We start from the raw sequence: 20,509 nt of genomic DNA on the forward strand, positions 1-20,509 counted from the left end.
ACCTTTTTTTGTTTCTTTCATTCATAAATAAACTAATAAATGATCATTTTAAATCCAGTATGTCTAAATTATTACAGCTAGCTGTATCGCCACATGTCTCACTTTATGACAATGTTGGTCATGTTTAGCCAAATCTATAAAAACAGCTTAACGTGTGACTAAGGGACATGTTTGGATGGACAAGCTGCAATGTCTGTTCCACACAGACGCGCTGGAGATTTTAGTGACTTTTGGAGTTCTGATAAATGTACAAACACCTTTTTCCAACAACCCTGTGAAAACCGGATTATAGCTGAGAATAGTCTCCCAATATTAAGATTTGATATGAAGACGTAAGTGTGAGATTTCAAAAAGGAGAAATAGATGTTGGTCAAGTTGGATTTCTCGAGTATATCTATTATGTTTGGTAAAGGTAAAAACCATTTCCAAATAACCGCCATCTAATGACAATCCTATTGTTGGCGGTTTGCAACGGTTGTTTAATAGCCAACGTTCCCCACCCACGAGACGCATTTGTGGTAGTCGGGCACATTATGAGACAAGTCACAGAAGAGTCTGGGATTTGGGCATTTTGGTGGCTCAGCAAATTACAGCACATACCATGAACTCAAACATCATGCTCTCAAAGATGACCTCATGTCATAATGTCAGCTCTCCTCTCTCTCTCACACTACAAGATGAAGCAGAAATGCCACAGCATCTTGCAAAATACCAACACGATAGAGTAAAGAACAATAGCCTAGCGTGTCCCTCTTGTGTGCGATGGGTTGCATGTTTGATGCGTGAACCTGAATCTTTTTGAGTACCAGAAGTGTGTCCATAGCACAAAGCATTAAAAACAGATAAGCACACAAAAACTGTCCCTCAATGCTGGGTCAGATTATTTGTCTCTATATTGATTATATTAAAAGATACTTCCAGATCGTACATTTAGAATTTCAAATTTAAAAATCAGTGCAAAGTTGTACAGCCGTTTGTTGAGACAGCATTACACATTGATGCAGTTGAGAAATTATGCTGGATTACAAAGCAAACCATCAGCAAAAGTAAAACTTTCCAATGCTATGAGATCAGTGATGCATCAAACAGGTTGCTGAAAGTTGCTTATATGACTTCAAAATAACCTCAATTAAAAAAAATTCCAAAACTGTGTGTATTTCTCTTCTGACATGAAACAGACCAGGTACAGAGGTCAGGGATGATACTATTATATTCTTAATATAGTTGTTTATTTCACGAGAGAAGTTATGAAACAAATCAGAAAACTCATTATTATTATTATTTATAATTATCATTATTACACGTTATTATGTTGAAAGCTAGCATGGCTGCTCGTGGATGTTGTCTGCTCCGAAGGATCGATAACCTTAATGACAACTTCGCTGAACGTGTCCTTGATGAATTTGTCTCTTCTGAACCCGGAGACATGGAAATGCACGGCATATCAAGTTCCCACCGTGAAGCAGACACAGATGTAAATAAAAGATGTCAGATAAAAGTCATGAACTCTGATCAACTCAAATGTACGAGATCTCTGGGGAAGGATAAAACACTGTTAGTCAATTTAACATTTACAGCAAATAAAAGAATCCAATTCGCGGAGCTTTGTGCAGACAGGATTGCCCCTTTGCTTTGCAAATATTGGGGTGATATAGCGTTAGAATCGCGCCGTCAATTAAAATACCTGCAATGATATTACCTGAAGGTCATCACATCTTCAGTATAGAGACTATATGTAAAAATGTTACTTTGTCAAGATAGGACTTAATAACTGCTAGCTCTTAATACACCACATACTTTATAAACACCACTCCTTTTGTAGGCGTCACTCTTTAAAGTGAAGCAAACTTTACTAACATGAGCCACAAACCCATTAACACGTTAATTAGGTGATTTGTTTAATCCAATAACAAGTGTAGTTGTATGTTACAATTTTGCTGAGCAACATAATCCAATGATCAACAAGTTCATCCTGGTGGACAGACACACTCTGCATATAGATGGCCACAATGTGTGTGTGTGTGTGTGTGTGCCAACTACCGGTACAATGAGCGTACAGATCGACACCACAGCAACTGACCATGTTTTGCTTCGAGACACTTTCGATGCTAGAGTCTTAATGGCATTGGTTAGAATATAGATTGTACTACATTTCTTCCCCCCCCCCCACCACCACCAACATGGATACAAACAAAGCATTCAGGTTTTCAGCTGCACCAGGTTTGAGTTGAGGGACTCTTTTGTGCTTCATTTGGCTTTGCTTGCCATAAACAGATCATCCAAAACATGCAGAATCACAAACACCAGCCTGCAGGTCTGTGATAAACTCAAACTGGTAGATGACATAAAAGAAAGACGACGGCAGACATCTTTGTTTTGGTTTTCATGTCGGTCCCCGTCCTTCTGCTTTCCACCACAACTTCCTCCCCAACATAAATACAGGCGTGTCGTACAATACGCACCCTCGCTGGCATCTCGGCAATCAAATATTATGATTTTGACAAAGAACACCACGGCTTCTTAGAAGTGGTGAGCCTGCTGCGAAAGGACATACGAGGAGGGTACAGAAGGGAGCACGGCAGGGAAAGTTAAGACACTCTTTATTTGTCTCTTGTAATGTAGAGACCCAGCCCACCTCCAGTTCACTCTCTGACACACACAACCACATGTTGAGTCTTATACATGTTCACGTCTACATTAGGTAGGTCTCAGGGATTTCTCTTGCAGTCACTACTCTCTTAAGACACTGTATGGGGGCTACACTCCCAATAACTGGCAGGTAATGGTAACCTAGAGTTACATTTTCAGGCCTACATGCAAAACTAATAATGAACTGCACAGCATGTTATATGGTCCAGCTGATGATATATGTTCTGTTTAAATACATGCATAAATGACAGTAAATTCAGTTCTTATTGATGCAAGTGGTTGTTTTTCCTATGATGATCACTGACAGCAGTTTACACTACTTATATATTTACCTCGACATCACTATATATGCTCTCAAACCAACCTATTGACTCTGCCTCAGTATGTTTCGTTGTTGCCAATGGTAGACTGCTAATTTGACAGTGACATGCTGAAAACCCGGCACAGAGCTGCATTTTTAGCCTTATGCAATGGCAAAGTCACACTGTTGACAATGTTTCCCAAAACAACATCCTAGAAGGTTATGCAGGGAGGCGGGAGGCCTCAACTGTGCAGACAGAGAACCTGCCTGTAAAGCAGCAAGCATAGAGAACAAAATCACAAATCAAACTCACCTAAAAGTAGTAGTCTGTGTGTTGCTCTGTATATCTGTTTGTCTTTCTGGAGCTGCTTTTCTATCTTTTTGTTTGCTTCCCTTTGTGCCTTCTCCTCATTTCTCTGGTCTTCAGTCTTACTGTTGCCCAAACAACCCATCTTCCCGCAAGAAAAAGAAAAAAGGGGGTCCAGGGGAGGAGGAGGAGGAGGTGGAAGAAGTGGAGGTGGTTATGTTGAAAGAAAAATAAATAAATAAACTAAACTAGTCTAGTTCCCTCGTTTGACATGCGGATTCGGTAGCAATGCCACCCACATGTACGCAGTGTAACGTCCCTGGCCTGCTCCAAAAACTGTCCGTGGTGCAGCACTGTCGGAATTATGTGTCCATAACGCGTATTCTGCTGTCAGAGAAAGGACAGGATACTGTGGCTGACGACACCGAGGCCGCCTTCTCAGTTAGCTTGAATCCTGCTCGAGCGTTTTCCTCCTTCACATGCAGTAGTTTCTTTTTTTGTTTGCTTTACCACTCTCTGCCCCCCGTCAACCGTGTCACGTTAACACTTGTAATCCACAACGTTTGTTAAGACAGCCAAAAAATCGGTGTGTTTCACCTCGAACGGAGGCAGAACAAACAGCCTAATTTGCATCTCCAAAAGCCCGGGTCTTGCGTCTCACTGCTGCCCGTGACAAGGAGCCGAACTCGGCGTGTCCGAAAACCTCGCCCGTGCTGTGGCGCGGCTCGTTTCCGCGTCTTCTTTCATGATAAACATTTCCAAAGGCGTGCACTTATTCTCTCTATCTATGTCTCTCCGACGGCTGTCTTGGTCGGAGGAGTGGAGGGTGGGGGAGGCAGCAAGACAGGGGGAAGGAAAATAATATTAACACCCCAACGAGCTACATGTGTGATATTCTCATCGCTTCCGTCGTCATCCTCCGGCTCCTTCGCATTCGTTGCATCAAATCAACCCCCAAACAGCTCCAAACTCACTGCGGTTGTCTTTTCGGCTGGATGCCCCACCACCTCCAACTCCGAAACGATCCAATACCCCCCGATTTGTCCTCCTTATTTGCGATGGCTGTCCCTCGCTGTGTTTCTCATCCAAAGGGCCTTCTCTCTCTCTCTCTCTATTTCTCTCTCTCTCTCCCTGCCCCTCGCTTTTGTTGCTGAAATGTGTTATCAGCCCCTCACATCACCACAGAGCCTCCAAAACTGCGCACCGATAGATACTTCTTTTTTTTTAACTCCCGGCTCGGCTCTGATGAATCTCTTCAAGGAAAAAAAAAAATCATTTAAAAAAAGAAAACGGAAACGTGACCAAGATGCGAAAATCCCTCGAAATATATCCACGTTTCTTGCAGGTGAAAAAGCAACCCCTGCTGTCAGGCTCCGTTTATGTAGCATACATAAGGCCTATAATGTGTGTACACACGTAGCCTAGGCTACACGCTCTCATACAAACGGACATATATCAATATTCCTCTTGAATCCGAGGTGGGTAAACAGGCTACAGGCTTGAGACTGCATGTGCATTTACATTGACAAAAAATAGGACGCGGGGTTGTTGTAGCAGCACATTCCCACCGCGAAGGCCGCTCCCCTCCTGGCTGCTGGTCGTGGAAGGTGAAAGACAGGAATAACCAATTCTTGGAGGTTATTATTTTCTCTCTCTCTCTCCGAGAATAGTAGCCTACTACATTGAGGAGATAGACAGCGCTGAAGAGAGACGGGGTGGGGCCACACGGCGCTCATTGAACCCTGGGAAGGAAGGACCGAGGAGAGGAGAGGCCGCTTCGCCTCGTCACGTGGCCCGGACGCGGAGCAGCGTCACCGGCGCGGCTCTGCGGAGAAAACGGCGCCCTCTTCAAAGAAAACGACCGCACGCGGGTTGAAGGGTGGGCGTCACGTACAGCAGCCGGGCCGGGGGCTCCCAGAGATACTGCTACACGGGCTGTCACCGAGGACCCCTCCAACCCTAACATAAACACGCAAATAGACTCTATACAATGAAACACAAGTCAACACAGATGTATGTTTGCTGTGTTTAGCCATAGCCTATAGATTAACCTTTAATCTGAAAGTGTAGAAATAGTGTTATTTGTTTGGTTGAAGCATATTTTATACACCATCTAATAATAACAGCAACAATATGACTATTAGTAGTAATAATAATAACAACAATAATAGTTAAAAAAACAAACATTTAGACTAAATTGCTCACAGGATGCATGCGTAAATATCGTAGGACCCCATTTATCCAGCCATCTTTCCTTCAATCCACCCAGCATGTTCTGGGTGAGAGCCTTGAACCGTCCATCGCAGGGCAACACAATCAGACGTTTCCACCTAGGTCTGTGCTCGGGACGATTACAATTCATCTTACCTGCAAATCTTTGGTCTGTGGGAGAAAACAGGAGCAACTGAAGGAACCTCTTTGATAGAGGACATGCAAACAGCACACAGTAAGTACTGGAGCCCAGGACCTTCATACTGAAGGGTACCCGAAGGCATCCCTGCACATGCAAGATGTCCAGAGTCATTAGGTGCAACGGTGTCAGACTGTGGTCAAAACAACCAGTTTATTAGGTGAACAGGTACATCTACTGCATACCAATACAATAGCCCTGCAACAAATCCTTCCGCCCTAAAAGTTATATTAGAACACAAGACTAAAGTGAGCAGACTATGAAAGTGGTGAAAAGTGTGAATTATTACACCTTGTTTCATGTCTTTAAACTTTAATCATAAATTACTGTTACTGCACAGTCAACATCTTTACCAGACGAATAATATTTCATCATCAGCATCATTAATGTTAAAACAAACTTATTAAAAACAATGTTTATACACAGGTCCTATGAGAGGTTTTATAATTTGAATATATGTCAACAAAAAAATACCAACAATTATTTCTGTCCTATTTTCTAGGCTTATTGTGGAAATTCTGTACATTTGAGATGAAATCATAGTTCTTCAAACTAATTATCCTTTCATATAGTCACAGGGGCTGGGGGCAGACCACCAGCTATATTGCTGTTAGGTCTGTTGAACACTATGTGGCAGCAGTCTTCTAACTCTTTATTTCTGTCAACTCTATCCTAACAGCTGCATAATTGTCATACATTTGTATGTAAAAAGAAAAGAAACGACTTTGATTTAAAAGTATTTTCTGAAGTTACTTTGCAAAGTTACATTGACCGCCGTCAAAAGTTTTTCTCTAAATAGTCTTAAATGTTCTGGGTAGTTTTGGAGATGAAATCTGAACACAAATACAATTATTTAAAATTGATTTGATTTGTTGAGGCATTTTCTTTAAAACACACACTTCCTGATGATGATCTTTTACCTTCTGTCTGTGACTTATGAAAACACCCTGTATCCTGAGCCCAAACCTTCAAACTCCGCCCAGATACACAAGAAGGGCAAAAGGCAAAAAGATGATTGGTCCCAGTACAGTGAAATGGATCAGTAGAACGTTGTAGAACGTTGGTGCTTCCCATTTCGCGCTTAGTTGTGCTAAACGCTCCCTTTATTGTGAACGTGTTGGGACAAAACATGCATTGAAATAAAAAATTCCAAATCCCGGCTCCTTTTCACACGTACATTTGCACACTAATAGTGCACATTCCTCAGATTGCATACTGTGAGAGTGTAGTATCAACAGTTTGGACAGCAGCGGAGACGGTCGGACAATATGTTAAATGTCAGGGGAACTGATGTGAGACCGTTCCCGGCAACGATCAATATTGGCTCAGCACTCAATCAAAACCCGGGCATTAAAAATTTGCAAGGACTTCCCAAACATGCATCGACACGATGACAGTTAGCTCACAAGATGAGCATAAATGATCAATCGATCCTTGATTCACTCTGAACTACACCTAATTCTGATCTTAAAACTAAAACTTTGACGATAATAATAACTTCCCAAACACTTTTTCTCATCTTCCTATTCCTGTGTCTCATAAGTAGTTACACACACACACGCACGCGCACACACACTTTATCTGGCTACAACCCCACCCAAGACCCTTTCTCAGCACGTCCACTCACAGCTCTTTTTAACTGCACCGTCATGAACTTTTAGCTACCTACTCAGCACTCGTTCTCATCCTAATCAGTTTAGATCTACTGCTGCGGAGTAATTGAGTGTGTGTTATCTCCTCTCATTGAGTGCGAGGGTTTATCTGTCCACAGAGGAGCCTCGTCGGTGATAATCTACAGACAAATGCACACAATGAAGTTATTCGTTTGGTTTGGGCTTTGTCAACAAGGTTAGGATCTCCTGGATCGCTTGTGGCGTTGAAATGATTAAATGGAGATGAATAAATGAGATGTGATGGTATTCTGACTAACAACTAAAGCTCCTCTTATATTGTTATTTTTTTGCAGTGTAAACCCCAAAATATCTTCTTTTCAACACCACTTTCTTCACAAAATAGTTTGTTATTAAATACAGCAGTCGCACGGACTCACAATTACTTTCATTGTTGATGAATCGTTGAGTGGATAAAATGTCAGAAAATAGTGATAAACGGCCATCACCATTTCATAGAACCTGATGTACTTCGATCCGCTTTCGATTTGCTCTCATGTGGGAAAAGCAGCACATCCTCATAAATACCAAGCTGGAACTTTGGCAGTTTGCTTGACAAATGACTTGAACGATTAATTGATTCACAAAATAATTGCGACTGTTAATTAAGCTTTAGTCTAACATGTTATTTCTGCATAGAAGTATTGCTGTATTTTATGTAGTGACCTTGTACAGTAAATATGAAAACCCACAACTCAGCTGATTACACCCTCAACACGTAACTGACGCGTCTCAATGAGTGTGAATTCAAACTTAAGTGAGCATAACAATAAGATTAATCTTTATCTTTCCTAAAACCGAACTTTACAAAGTGCTTTACAGCAAGATGGGATGCGATGCACATGAGAAACTGAATCCATAAGCAGGAAACATGGGAGATTTCATGGCACTACTGACACAAGACACAGCCAGTGTCTTTGCTTGTTCTGTTCCACACTGACCCTGGACTGATGTGCTTCACATTAAGAAATGAACAGGATACACGACACAGAATAATCAACAGAAACTTGACAGCATCCAGTGCATAAAATACCTGCTTGAACTGGTGATCCATTAAGTTAACAGGCTCTTTAAATGTCTGTCACTGGTAATAAAACCGCAATTTACTCATTTTCCAGACTCACCCCGTTAACACTTGTGCAGACTTAGTCCCAGCTGCTATTTCAGCAGGTTTATCTTGTTAGTCTATGCTGTGTAGAAACAAAAAGTCATATCAGATCTTCCTTGGAGGATGGTGCAATGTTTTCTCTTCTATTTTGGAGCAAAGTTAATGTTTTTGCTCATCTCAGTCCTCGCATTGATCATTCCTCTGTAGTCACACCAGCTCTTAATGGCCTCACAACCATGAATATTAGATACACTTCCCTTCACCCAACGGCGCAAATATGATGAGCTAGCCTGACGCGGCTGTACAGAAACAAAACACAGTGCTGTATGAGTATCGAGCTGGATTACAGAAATAAAGAAATCAGACATTTCAACACAACGCGTGGAAGAACGCACGCACGAGCTGAAACAACCTTTAAGCATAATCCCGATCAAAGCCGTCATAATATTGTGTGCCTGGTTTTATGTATCAGTGAAAGCATGTTTTGCAGTGATGTAGTGATAGCAGATATTCTCCTGAGTGAGATTAGCCTCAATGTGAGGATAGTAACTGAGATGCTGGGTCACAACCCATTATGTCTGGGAGAGAGACAGACAGAGAGAGAGAGAGAGAGAGAGAGAGGAGGGAGGGAAAGGAGGGTGTGACAGAGACACAAGCAAAGATCATTTTCACCCAATTTTAAATCTAGATTCTCTGCTCTCTCTCTCTCACAGCTGCCTGTCACTGGACTGACAGCATCTCCGTCCTGTTGTAGTTTGAGTGTTTTGGACTCAAACTATATTGTCTGTAATTTTCACTGCTGCTTTTCAGGATGCTTTGACCGAGGCTTCATAGATGTTCTTCTGAGAAATGTGTGAGCGGGTTGGAGTCCCCCCCCACATTGCTCAGACATTTGCGTATTTGTGCAGACATCTAGAGGGAGATAGTACCTAACGGAGCGGTGTGGTGGTCTCTGACACAAAGAGGGAGACATGGCAGGGGACCTCGTGGTCGGGATGCTCTATAACTTATTACTACCACTGCTCCTGCTGACTGGTGAGTCGATGTCTGTTTAATCCTTTTATTCATTATGCATTTATGCTGATAGAAATTACATTTCTGGTGGGTCCTCTCTCTTCAGTTAGATAGTAAAGGTTAGTAAACGCAATTTCAGCAGCAGTTTCAAGTCAGAGTAAGAGATATCTTTAGGTGTCTCGTGGAGATGCTGATGAAATCCTACCAAATCAAATAATCTTGAATTACTTTCCCCAGTGGTTTCTGTGTGGTATCAGCATTAGCTTAATTCTAATATATTGGTTATATTTCCTCCCTTTAGTGAAAACAAGTTTCACTGAAGGTGGCGTATTGATGAGTTTTTGTAGTAAAGCTAGTACATGTGGGCTTACAGCTGAATAGTACTGAGGACAATACTGATTCAAATTCAGGAACCAACGTGGCTTTCTATGAGCTTCATACATATCTTGTTATATATGAGTTGAGTCTCGAGCGTTGCGATCGAGACGGCGTTTTGCAAGAAGCAGCGTGTGTTTAGTTCAGGTCTGAGATCGACCACGCTCACGACAAAAGATATACCCGAGCAATACAAATATTGAAGTGTGCTGTGTAACTTTGACTGTTGTCTGAGATAATATGTGGGGTCTTACGTACCCATGTGCTGCAAAGTTGACGCTTGACCGCATAAAAGGTGTTGATAATTTGAAATTTTGTAAGGTATTAGTTTATATTTGCCGATGGGCAAAATGTTTCCAGACCGTCAGACAAGTTATATGTTGCTTTCCCTTCCTCTCCTTTCCTTAAAGGACACAGTTGTGTTGTTGTGTTAAACTAGAATGTGATAGTGTGGGGGAAAAGCCTACTTTTTCTAGCTAATAAAGGTAAATTTGCACCTACACGTCTTTTGCGTGTCAGTTTCTTTGCTTGTTAATGTGACCTGCTTGTTATATTTTTCTGTGGACAAGTGAATGAATTCCGACCATTTCTATGGAACAGATGAAGTAAACGTGTTCTCTCTCTCTGCACCTCAGCGTCTTTGTTCCGCTACAATGGTCTGTCGGTGGTGTATTTCCTGTTTTTGCTCACTTTGCCGCTGATGCCGAACCCCAGCCTGGTCACCATGAAAGGTGAGAGGGGCTCCAGAGACAAATTACATCCAGTTTATGTTTGCTCTGACATAGTTACAAAGTAAAAGTGTCGATGATGAATTGAAATTTATTTATAGTCATTTGTGTTTGCAATTTAAGATGATCACATTAAAATAAGACCATTCCTCCATGTTACAAATAATTCTCATTGAAAAAGCAATTTCCTCTGTCACTCCAGGGATAGTTTAGAGCAGGGGTCTCAAACTCATTTTCACTCCGGGCCACATCAGCATCACGGTCGCCCACAAAGGGCCGGTTGTAAATGTAACTACTCGTAACATATTGTTAAATAACTGTCTCTGCATTTGATTATTGTTTATTCAAGTGTACAAATATTGTACATGCAGTTATATAAATGTAAACATATATTTAAGCACATTTCTGTTATTATAACTTAAATCCTTTTAATTTAGGGTTAATAAACCCACATTACTCTATCAAATATCAAACACAAGTTATTACAATAACTTTGTTCAAATCTTAAATCCTTTCTAGGGTGCGTTTGCACAATCCCACGTGAAGTATTTCATGTGTTTTAAAGACACGTTTAAAGTAGTCTTCAATGTATTCACAATACATTTCCATGTCAAGTGTACAGTAACCAGACAAAGAGCTGCTTCTGTGACTGTTTAAGTATTTCATAATTTTGACTTTCTATCTCATAATTATGACTTTCTTTCTCATCATTTCGACAATGGGGATATTTTTATTATCAAGTCTAACTTGTATTGTAAAAGTATTTAAAAAGTATTTAAATCTTTTTTTTAACTTTTTGCTGGCAGATTCGCGGGCCACATAAAATGACATGGCGGGCAGGATTCGGCCCGCGGGCCGGAAGTTTGAGACCCCTGGTTTAGATCATTAGAAATGGGGTTGTGTGAGGTACTTATCCTCAGGCATTCCCCTAGTTTGGAGAAACAGGCAAGAGTCCGGGCACAGAAGCTGAGCAATGTTCTGCTAAAATGTATTTTATATATTCTATTTTAAATATATATTATATAAGTTTACGCTATATTTTGAACATTTGTAACGCTTTACCTTGTCATTTTCCAGCAGTGAACTGAAGCAGTTTTATGCATCTATGCGCTCTTTAAAGCCACAGGACTCCTTGGACAAAAAACTGTCATGTTAACACAAACAACCTAACCAACTGAGGCAGCAACAGAGTTTGAACATAATATCAATTTGGTAATTTAGCTGAACTGTAAACTCTTAAATTATGAGAATAGATAGTCACAGTTTGATGAGGAGGAAAAACAAAGAGGGAGAATAACGGACATAACGCACGAGAGATTATATCGCGTAAGTGTGTGTGTGTGTGCTCGGTATTGATCACTGCCTACTGATGAATTAAAGTATCTGTACCCCTCCGTCAAAGTACTTTCTAAAGGGGATGTGGTTGGAACGGTCAAATCAATTATAGATAGCTTGGTAATTACAGTGAGGAATTAAAAGATGTGATGTCAGCACCCTGACAGCATTTTCTTTCTTTCTTTCTTCCCATCCCTCCATCTAAAAACTGTTTGCCTTTCAGCTTGTCTTTGAAAGCTTCATAGATCCCCCAGTTATCTTCATTTCCCTAATATGATCTCACTCTCCTTGGGCTAAGTGGTCAAGTGTGTGTACATCCTGTGAGCATTTGTTTCATGAGGTTTTTGTACATCCACGATACCTGGGAGAGTGTGTGTGTGTGTGTGTGTGTGTGTGTCTCCCTCATTGGGAAGCCGAGAGGTTTAAGTGAAACGAAGCTTTTAGTAAAAATCCTGAACATCAACAGCACATTTGCAGCCTCAGCTAATGTTGAGCCACATCAGCTATTAATGCTTTTGTACCTCCAACATTCTGATTACAAGCGTCAACCTCTCGACTGAGATTATGAACTGATGCATTGCTTTGAAAACAAATTCATGTTAAAGCTACCCATTTCTAGCATTTGATTCTAATTCAATTTAATGTCGTCAAATATATAATGCACATGACTTTTGTGAATGTTGCCTCAGTCACTGATTAGTTATTATTTTGTCTGAATAGGTACAGTCTATCCAAGAGGAATATTAAACACTATTTTACCGAATCAGAATTTAGGCTTTAACATTACGGGTGATGTAATTAGAGGGCAACAACCTCCAGGGATAGGTGTGATCCAACGAGACGTCGGCCACTCAAACAATCACGAACAGAAACGTGCTCTTTTCTACACCTTAATCAATTCAAGCACAAAACAACGTCAACAAAATAACTACCAAGACATGAATTACAGGAAGCTAAATTGGCTGTTGAGCCGCTAACTTCTTTTGATTTAATCTACTGACTTCCGTCGTGTTGGCACCATGGCACTAGGTATACAATGTCAGCCTGTCGATAGGTCCGTCCATCCCTTTGTCCTGATTGAATGTCCTAAATTACAATTAGATATATTGCCATGTCATTTTGTACATTCATGATTCCCAGAGGATGAAGCCTGCAGACTACGGTGGTCCTCGGATTTATCCTCTAGCGCCACCAGCAGGTTGAGATTGATTTGCGGACCTGTAGTGATCGACTTTGATTGACTCTTCAAAAGATTTGTTTGGCTTCTGTGTGAGAAACTTTAGTTTAGTGAATACTCCTCCTGCAGGACTACAATGCACTTGAATACCCAGACTCACATACCTCACTTTAGCTGGCTTATTGATCTGTAAAAGTGCTCACAAAGAGACAGAACCAGTTCAATTAAAAATACTGCCAACTGTCTGGGAGACAATATTCTCCTGAAAAATAAGACAAGTACGAGCTCCATCAATTAGGGTGTGTGTGTGTGTGTGTGTACCATCATCAGTGCTGTCTCTCTCCTTGGTTTCATTTCCTTTCAGTCATTTTGGCAGTATAATTATATATATATATATATATATATAATTATACACAAGTTACAACAACTACCATGCACAACTTTTAGAAAGCTTTCAATACTTATTTTTGTTATTCAATCCAACTTGTGAAATCTGAAATTGTGAAACGTTTCACGAGCTGCTCCAATTCAGAGGTAAAACAGAGAGCTGAACCTTCAACATTTACAGCTGATTTGACATATATTCACCATTAACCAACTCTAACTTTTGTTTCAACCTGGTTTCTCTCATTCACTGCTGTGTTCAGGTAAAGCAGGTGAGTTCTTGAGGCAGCTCAGCTATACTAGCTTGACCTTCCTGACCCTGCAGTGCTTCATGCAGATCCCCTTCGCCTACATCCCTCCACACGGTAAAAACAAACCCGGCTCAATTCACAGATATCAGGAACTAAGAAAAACAGATTTGCCTCCAGCTTGGTGACCTTACTTTATTGTATTTTCTCTACAGTTAGCGGCCACTGGGAAGATGTCCTCTATCATTTGGGCATCATAAGGTATGGGATCACACTTTTCAGGTCACATATCAATGGTTATGCAGTTTTACATTAAAAAACATGACTTCTAACCATTTTAGATTGCTTCCTATCTTTCAGACAGCCTTCTAGTTGATTTCAGTGCAGTATGAAAATCAACCCAACAAGGCTTTTTGTTTTGTTGTCATATGCCAAAGCTGTACCAATAACGTAAAGCTGACAAATGGAAACTACATGTTTACTATGTCAAAAAAGTCTCAACAATTTGATTCTCGTACCTTTCTGGTATTAATGGAGATCAGTGGAGCTCAAACCTATGATGGTGCTTGTGTTTCCAGATTCAGCTCGGTTGACGCTGGAAACGTTGTGCGTCTCCTGGCTCCAGATGTGGGCCTCCTCTTCTCTTCCCTCTTCATCATGAGGCTGTGCAAAAAACTACTGCGCCCCGTGCCCCAAGTCACTCTGCATGAGAACGGAGTACCGCCGTCTGACCCCGAGGTAACACATCTACCGCTATGACTTTATAATGCGTTAACGAAGCACGTTGATATCAGTCTGATTGTTTCATGGGTCTGGCAGGAAGTGGAAACATCTGAAACAGACTCTGAGGGAGGAAGCGACACGGAGGGCTCGTCCTTTGACAGCTCAGATGAGACCACGGTGCCGGTTCAGTCGGCTCCGCCCCAGTTTGTCCAGAAGCTGATCGGTTTTGCAGCCGGACTGAGGCTGCTGCTGGCAGCAATCATGAACACAGCAGGGAAAGTGGTGGTGACTTTACTGCTGGGGCTGGCAGGTACAATACAGCAGCTGTTGTGTGAGCATGCAGGTGTATTTTAGTTTTAAAATGTTGAAAAGTCTATTTTAGACTTTTTTCTCTCTTGGGTGTGTGTGTGTGAGCAGGTATCACGCTGCCATCCCTCACCTCAGGTGTGTATTTCGGGGTGTTTCTCGGGCTGGTGTGGTGGTGGGTGTTCAGCCGCTCCATCAGCCTGCTGCTCTTCAGCTCCCTGTGCGTGATGATGGCAACCTTCAGTGGAGGACACCTGCTGGCTTTGTACCTCTACCAGCTGCCTCTGTCCCAGCAGCTCGTGCCCCCAGAAGATGTCTACGCAAGGTACAGAAGTCATTAACACGTAGGATTACACTGATGTCCTGGACTGATCTGGTGTTTCTATTGAATATCAGATTTCATCAATTTCATGTTTGTTTCAGGCTCTTAGTTTTTCTGTGAATAACTGAGGACAAATATTTCAATGCAAGGTGCACCCTCATTAGAATCAGGTCATGGAGTCAATCCTTTTAGACTTTGTTCTGGATGTATCTTCAGTTGCCTCAAATGTGGAATTATTAACACTTAAATCCACGTTGCATAAATCAGTTTGCCTTTTTTATGTTTGCATTTGCGCTTTATAGAGTAGCAGGTGGAGACAGGAAAAGGCACATAAATGATTTAGACCTTTGTCGAATGATTTGTTTGAAATCGCCCTTTACACTTTTCCTGGTTGGTTTATCTCTTTTGCACTAAAGTTAGACAATATACAAGCTCACATGTATTCTTATTCCTCTCTCCACTCTTACTCTTTCCCTCACAATCTCTCCATTCATTCTTCCTTTCCGTCTCCATGCTGCACTCCCTCCCCTCTACCTGTCCCAGGTTGTTTGGTATGACAGGAGTGGTCAGAACCAACGGTTCAGACCCGCACGCTCTTGGTCTGCACCCACACGTCAGCTGGCCTGACTTCATCAACCCTTTGGTTCTACTGCTGCTCTACTACACACTAGTGGCTCTGCTGCAAAAATGGGCTCACATCACGGAGGAGGTTTGTGAGAGCGTATTAAACGGGAAGCTCTTTTTCTTCCAGAGGGATGGAGGCTAGTTTCCAATATTACTTCTACTGCCAAACTGGAAATTTGACTAGAATTACGTGCAGTGCTAAACATGCAGGCACATAAACTTCACACCGTATTCAGACTATATTAACTTACGTGACAGGCGTTTAATAGCAGTTGTGTTACTCAGGATACTGTTGATGATGAGGAGTGTGACAGTCCAGTGGAAAGTCCAGAGGCTCCTCCAAGCTTCTCCAGGGTCATCTACATCTCAGGAGACAAGCAGGAGGTAACCTGCAAACAATGACATGCTTCTCCTTATTATTATTGTGTGATCACAGGAATACTGTTAATGTATTATGTCAGTTATCAGAACGCTGCTGTTCGGCTCATTGTTAGTCACTCTGGAGAATAATATCAGCACATCTGTACAGCCGCATGGTTTTCAAGTCAGCGTTTCAAAATTGGCAGCAATATTTCGTAACACACCTAAGATTCTCTCTATCCTTTTAGCTTTTGAGCAGCACGGATGATGAAACCTATTTGATGGAAGAGGTAAATCATATTATTGATGAATATTGTTTTTGAGAACAAAGTCTAAATTCACAGTATGGTATACTCTCTTTCCTCAGCCAATGGTTTTAATGACTGGGAGTTCCTGGCAAGATGTCGATGACAATGATCTCAGCTCTCTGTTAGAAGGGGCCGGGTATACAAACTGTTACCTTCCACCGCAGTATGAAGTCAAACGCTCACCATCACATGGTAATTTTCACACTTATCGTATCTCTAAATACGTGACCTCAGCAACGACTGTTTTCATGAATTTGAATAGATGGACCGTATTTTGGGTTGTCATAAAACCTCGATGCATACATTAGTTTGTTTGGTTTGTTTATTAAATCTCTTCATGTCGTGCTTTTTCCCGCCCTTGTGCTAGAGACAGACAGCGGGGGAGAAGTGGGAGAAAACAGCGAGGAGAACCTGAAGACTCTAACAGAGACCTCACCTCCCCCCTCAGGCCCGAGTGGCCTGGTAATCTGTGGACTGCTGGTGCAAAAACACAGCTATGTCAGCGCCCTGATCATCATGATGGTGAACTATACTTACAACAGTTTGAGTTTGTGTGGCGAGTCTTTTAGCAACCCTGACTAGTGCCATCACGGAGGTCGACAGGAGAGAACAAATATCTAATAAGGATAATTTGTTCTGCTGTATGTGTAGCGTAGGTCTGCTCAGTACTGTAGATAACGTAACATAAGATTAGATCAAAGAAGATAAGGAGGGTTCATATATGTTACAGCAGTGCAAGGGACCGACCAAAGAGGATGGTTATCAAATACTATAAACATTTTATTAAAATTCTTAAATTAAATAAAATTATTACAAAAGACCACTGCAAGGAATATTTCTTTATACAGTAACTGTATGTAACTATCTTTTTATTGTTGATTAATTCGTGAATTATTTTTATATTCATTGATTCTAGTTTAAGGAAAGGAAAATCACCAGAGCTAAAGGTGATGATTGATAAATTACATAAAATATCATCATAATAGTTTATGATTCATTCTTTTGCCTTAACTTTTGGTTGAGTTGAGGTTAGCTAGCTGTGCTATCTATGTTAACTAGTCTGCAGGCTAATTAAGTAGCTAATGCTGAACACACTATGGTAGCATTAGCTATGTTAGCGAATTGAGTGGATGTAAAACAATGTAATTGTTATTTTTGACAGGTTGTTTGTTAGTTTAGCTAACCAAATATCATTATCGAAACGAATATCCAATACTGTACGTGGAAAACAGCACAGACATCGACATTAACCACAGTCTATGGCATTAAGGCGCGCTAACATTAGCTTAGTAACATTAGCTTTTAGCATTAACTAGCTAAACTCCTTGACAGGGAATTCAAGAATAGTGTAAAAGTTTGACAGGAATAGCTGTTTGGCTGTAACAATGTCACAATGTAAAATATGTATTCATAGGTGTGGAGTATCACCTACAACAGCTGGCTGACCTTTGCCCTGCTGGTGTGGTCCTGTATCATTTGGATGATGCGAGACCGACGCCGCTACGCCATGCTGTCCGCCCCGTTCCTGGCTGTGTACGGCACCGTGCTGGTGGTGCTGGGCTTCCTGAGCGGGCTGCGTCTGAGCCGGGCCGAGCTGTACCCCAGTCTGCCCCCGGCTGTGATCATGGACTTCGACCTGAACAGCTACCACCCTGCGCCCTGTGTGCACCTGGGAGCCAAGGTGAGGCGGAGAGGGGGTGAAAGGACGGCCCTCGAGACAAATCTGTGATTTTGAGCAATACAAAATAAATTGAATTGAACATGAAAATACGTTTTGTTGACGTTAATTCAAAAAACGTTATGAGGTCAGATAATAACGTGGTGTAGGAAAGCAGTGGTGGATTGTAACGAGTACTGGACTACAATTTTGAGGTAGACTACTTGTGCTTTACTTTAGTAACTTATTTCTATTTTATGCAACTTTAAACTACATGTTGTCAATCAATAATGTAGTTTACTCCACTACCGTTACATTTATTTGACAACATAGGGGTTAAATTAGGCTATTTACTTCAGCTGTAACATTGATGCTTACATAAATGCATTACTTTAATAATGTGATAAATATATGATCATGAAATGGGCCATTCTGCATATTGAGTACTTTTACTTTTGGTACTTCAAGTATATTTTGATGCTAATATTTACTTTTTGCTTGAATGTAGGACTTTTATGAGACAGAGTATTTTTACACTGTGGTACCGCTACTTCTACTTAAGTAGAATATCAGAGTATTTCTTGCTAATCCAACTACACTTACAAAGGTTTGATTGTGTAAATGTTAATGTGCATAAGCAATAAAGGTTAAAAAGTCTTCCTTGTAAATTACTATTTGTTTAACACAGCTAATCTTCATCATCATTAAATAATATCTTCCTGGCAACAACAAGATTGGTGCATGGAAATCACTCATGGTGGACCAGTGACGAGAACACAGAGAAAACTGAAAGACTGTTGAAACTATAATAGTGTGTTCATGTGGATCCCACCACTTATTGTAAGAAGCTGAGAAGGAAAATTAGTTTTCAGGTTCTTTGGTGCAGATAGGACAGAAAGCTAAACAGAGCTGCCAACTAGACACTTTCAGATCAATCAATTCAGTCAAACAAGATTTTTTTCAACTGCACCCACAGATCAGAGTCTGATAATTGTGCATTGACAGGTTATTTTTTGCAAGTTATTTCCAATCCAGATTTTATTATAGTTGTTACATAAATATGAATTTGAACTAAACAATGTTTACCAAAGCAGATTGTAAAACCGTGTGTGTCTGTGTGTTTTGTGTGCGTGCTGCAGGTCTTCTACAGCTTCAGCTTTTGGTTGATGTTTCGTCAGCAGCTGAAGGAGAGACAGGAGGAGCACATCTTAAAAGAGGAATCTCTAGATGAAGTCAAAGTCCTGCCACGTAATTCATTTTCAAATTTCCTTGACAAAGATTACAGCTACTGTGTTAGAGAATAACATTTTGTTTGTAGTAATGATAATGTAAGACCTGTGTACTCATGAAAAACATCCTGACATGTAGCCAGGCTGTGACCAACTTCAGTTTGATGAACAGTGTCTCTCTTCTCCTCCTATTCTCCTTCTGTCCATCAATTCTTTCCTGTATCTCCACGCCCTGCCCGTCCTTCTCTTCTTGGTTTCCTCCATATCAGCGGAGGAAACCCCGCCATCGCCTTTGGCAGCGATGCTGATCTCAGGAGTGAAAGGGATGCTGGTGAAATACTGGATCCTCCTCTGCTGCTCCATGTTCTTTGTGATCAGCTTCTCTGGAAAGGTATCTATTGACAAACTAAGAATGGGTGAAGTCCCGTTCATGACTTGTGTCTAATCAAACTTTACCAAACAATAATGTGAACGTCGCGGTAATAGGAATGGCATTATAAGCTGCATGTGAGAATTATTCTGCTGAGAGCTTCAGGGCACATGTGTAGTGATTTGTCTTGATGGTCTTTCCCTATTGTTGTCTCCATTTTATCACCTGCTGTGGTGACCAAATTTTCCCACAGTGTTAATTTAAAGTTCCTGTCATGCAATCTGTCACCATTCCACTTCATACATGAGAGCATTCACTACACTCTATAATCATCTCGTAGATCAGGTCACTTATCACAATACTATTTCAGGTACAGTACTTGGGAAGGTTTACATGATTGTATGGGTGGCTTAAAATCTGAGGTGAAGAATAAATGACAGAAAATGTTTTGTATTTTTCTATTCTATTTTTTGGTCTTTATTTCAGATACTGTAAAGAATGTAGATATACATTACACAATATATGTATTTTGAGAGCCACAAAAAAATGTAATCACAAAAATTTGTACATTTACAAAGAAAAGAATAATATCTGCATGCAGTCCCAGCACTTTTTGGGTCCAGGTTTCTCCGTAATCTTTGGTAGATTTCCTGCATGTCAAGCAAATTGTTAGCTGCCGATCATATTTTATTTAAATTTACAGAATTTTGACTCTTTCACCTGCTTAGGTGGTCGTCTACAAGATCCTCTACATTGTGCTGTTCCTCTTCTGTGTTGTCCTCTATCAGGTTGGTGATGTTAGTGATCTGGCTTTAGTTGCCCAGCTTCTCCATTGAAGATGTAACTTACAGAACTCGCTGCGGCTCGTACAGTAACTACATGTATGTTACTCCTCGGTGTGAAA

At 41.0% G+C, this 20,509-nt stretch overlaps 2 protein-coding genes across 3 annotated transcripts in view; one reads left to right on the forward strand and one right to left on the reverse strand.

Annotated features, from left to right (window-relative positions):
- The window catches only part of gnas (GNAS complex locus), a 23,036-nt gene extending 18,177 nt beyond the window's left edge, over positions 1–4,859 (reverse strand). The window contains exon 1 of one of the 2 annotated variants that reach the window (XM_079273605.1): positions 4,232–4,859. Coding sequence is in view for 1 of the 2 variants with exons in the window: in XM_079273604.1 (XP_079129730.1) it covers positions 3,264–3,402 (139 nt within the window). In the remaining variant the exon portion in view is untranslated. Of the gene's footprint in view, positions 1–3,263 lie in introns of both variants that reach the window. The other variant, XM_079273604.1, reaches the window with a different exon arrangement.
- A 4,557-nt stretch (positions 4,860–9,416) lies between these two features.
- The window catches only part of LOC306780648 (piezo-type mechanosensitive ion channel component 2), a gene marked incomplete at both ends in the record, with an annotated part of 30,431 nt that continues 19,338 nt past the window's right edge, over positions 9,417–20,509 (forward strand). The window contains 16 exons of the mRNA XM_079273083.1: positions 9,417–9,480; positions 10,470–10,565; positions 13,722–13,823; positions 13,922–13,967; positions 14,285–14,444; positions 14,526–14,739; positions 14,847–15,060; positions 15,601–15,766; positions 15,967–16,065; positions 16,290–16,331; positions 16,409–16,541; positions 16,723–16,871; positions 17,764–18,030; positions 19,146–19,254; positions 19,505–19,626; positions 20,334–20,393. Of these exons, the coding sequence (XP_079129209.1) occupies positions 9,417–9,480; positions 10,470–10,565; positions 13,722–13,823; positions 13,922–13,967; positions 14,285–14,444; positions 14,526–14,739; positions 14,847–15,060; positions 15,601–15,766; positions 15,967–16,065; positions 16,290–16,331; positions 16,409–16,541; positions 16,723–16,871; positions 17,764–18,030; positions 19,146–19,254; positions 19,505–19,626; positions 20,334–20,393 (2,043 nt within the window). The remainder of the gene's footprint in view (positions 9,481–10,469; positions 10,566–13,721; positions 13,824–13,921; positions 13,968–14,284; positions 14,445–14,525; positions 14,740–14,846; positions 15,061–15,600; positions 15,767–15,966; positions 16,066–16,289; positions 16,332–16,408; positions 16,542–16,722; positions 16,872–17,763; positions 18,031–19,145; positions 19,255–19,504; positions 19,627–20,333; positions 20,394–20,509) is intronic.

Source organism: Melanostigma gelatinosum, assembly GCF_949748355.1.
Source record: "Melanostigma gelatinosum genome assembly, chromosome: 8".
NCBI lineage: Eukaryota > Metazoa > Chordata > Actinopteri > Perciformes > Zoarcidae > Melanostigma > Melanostigma gelatinosum.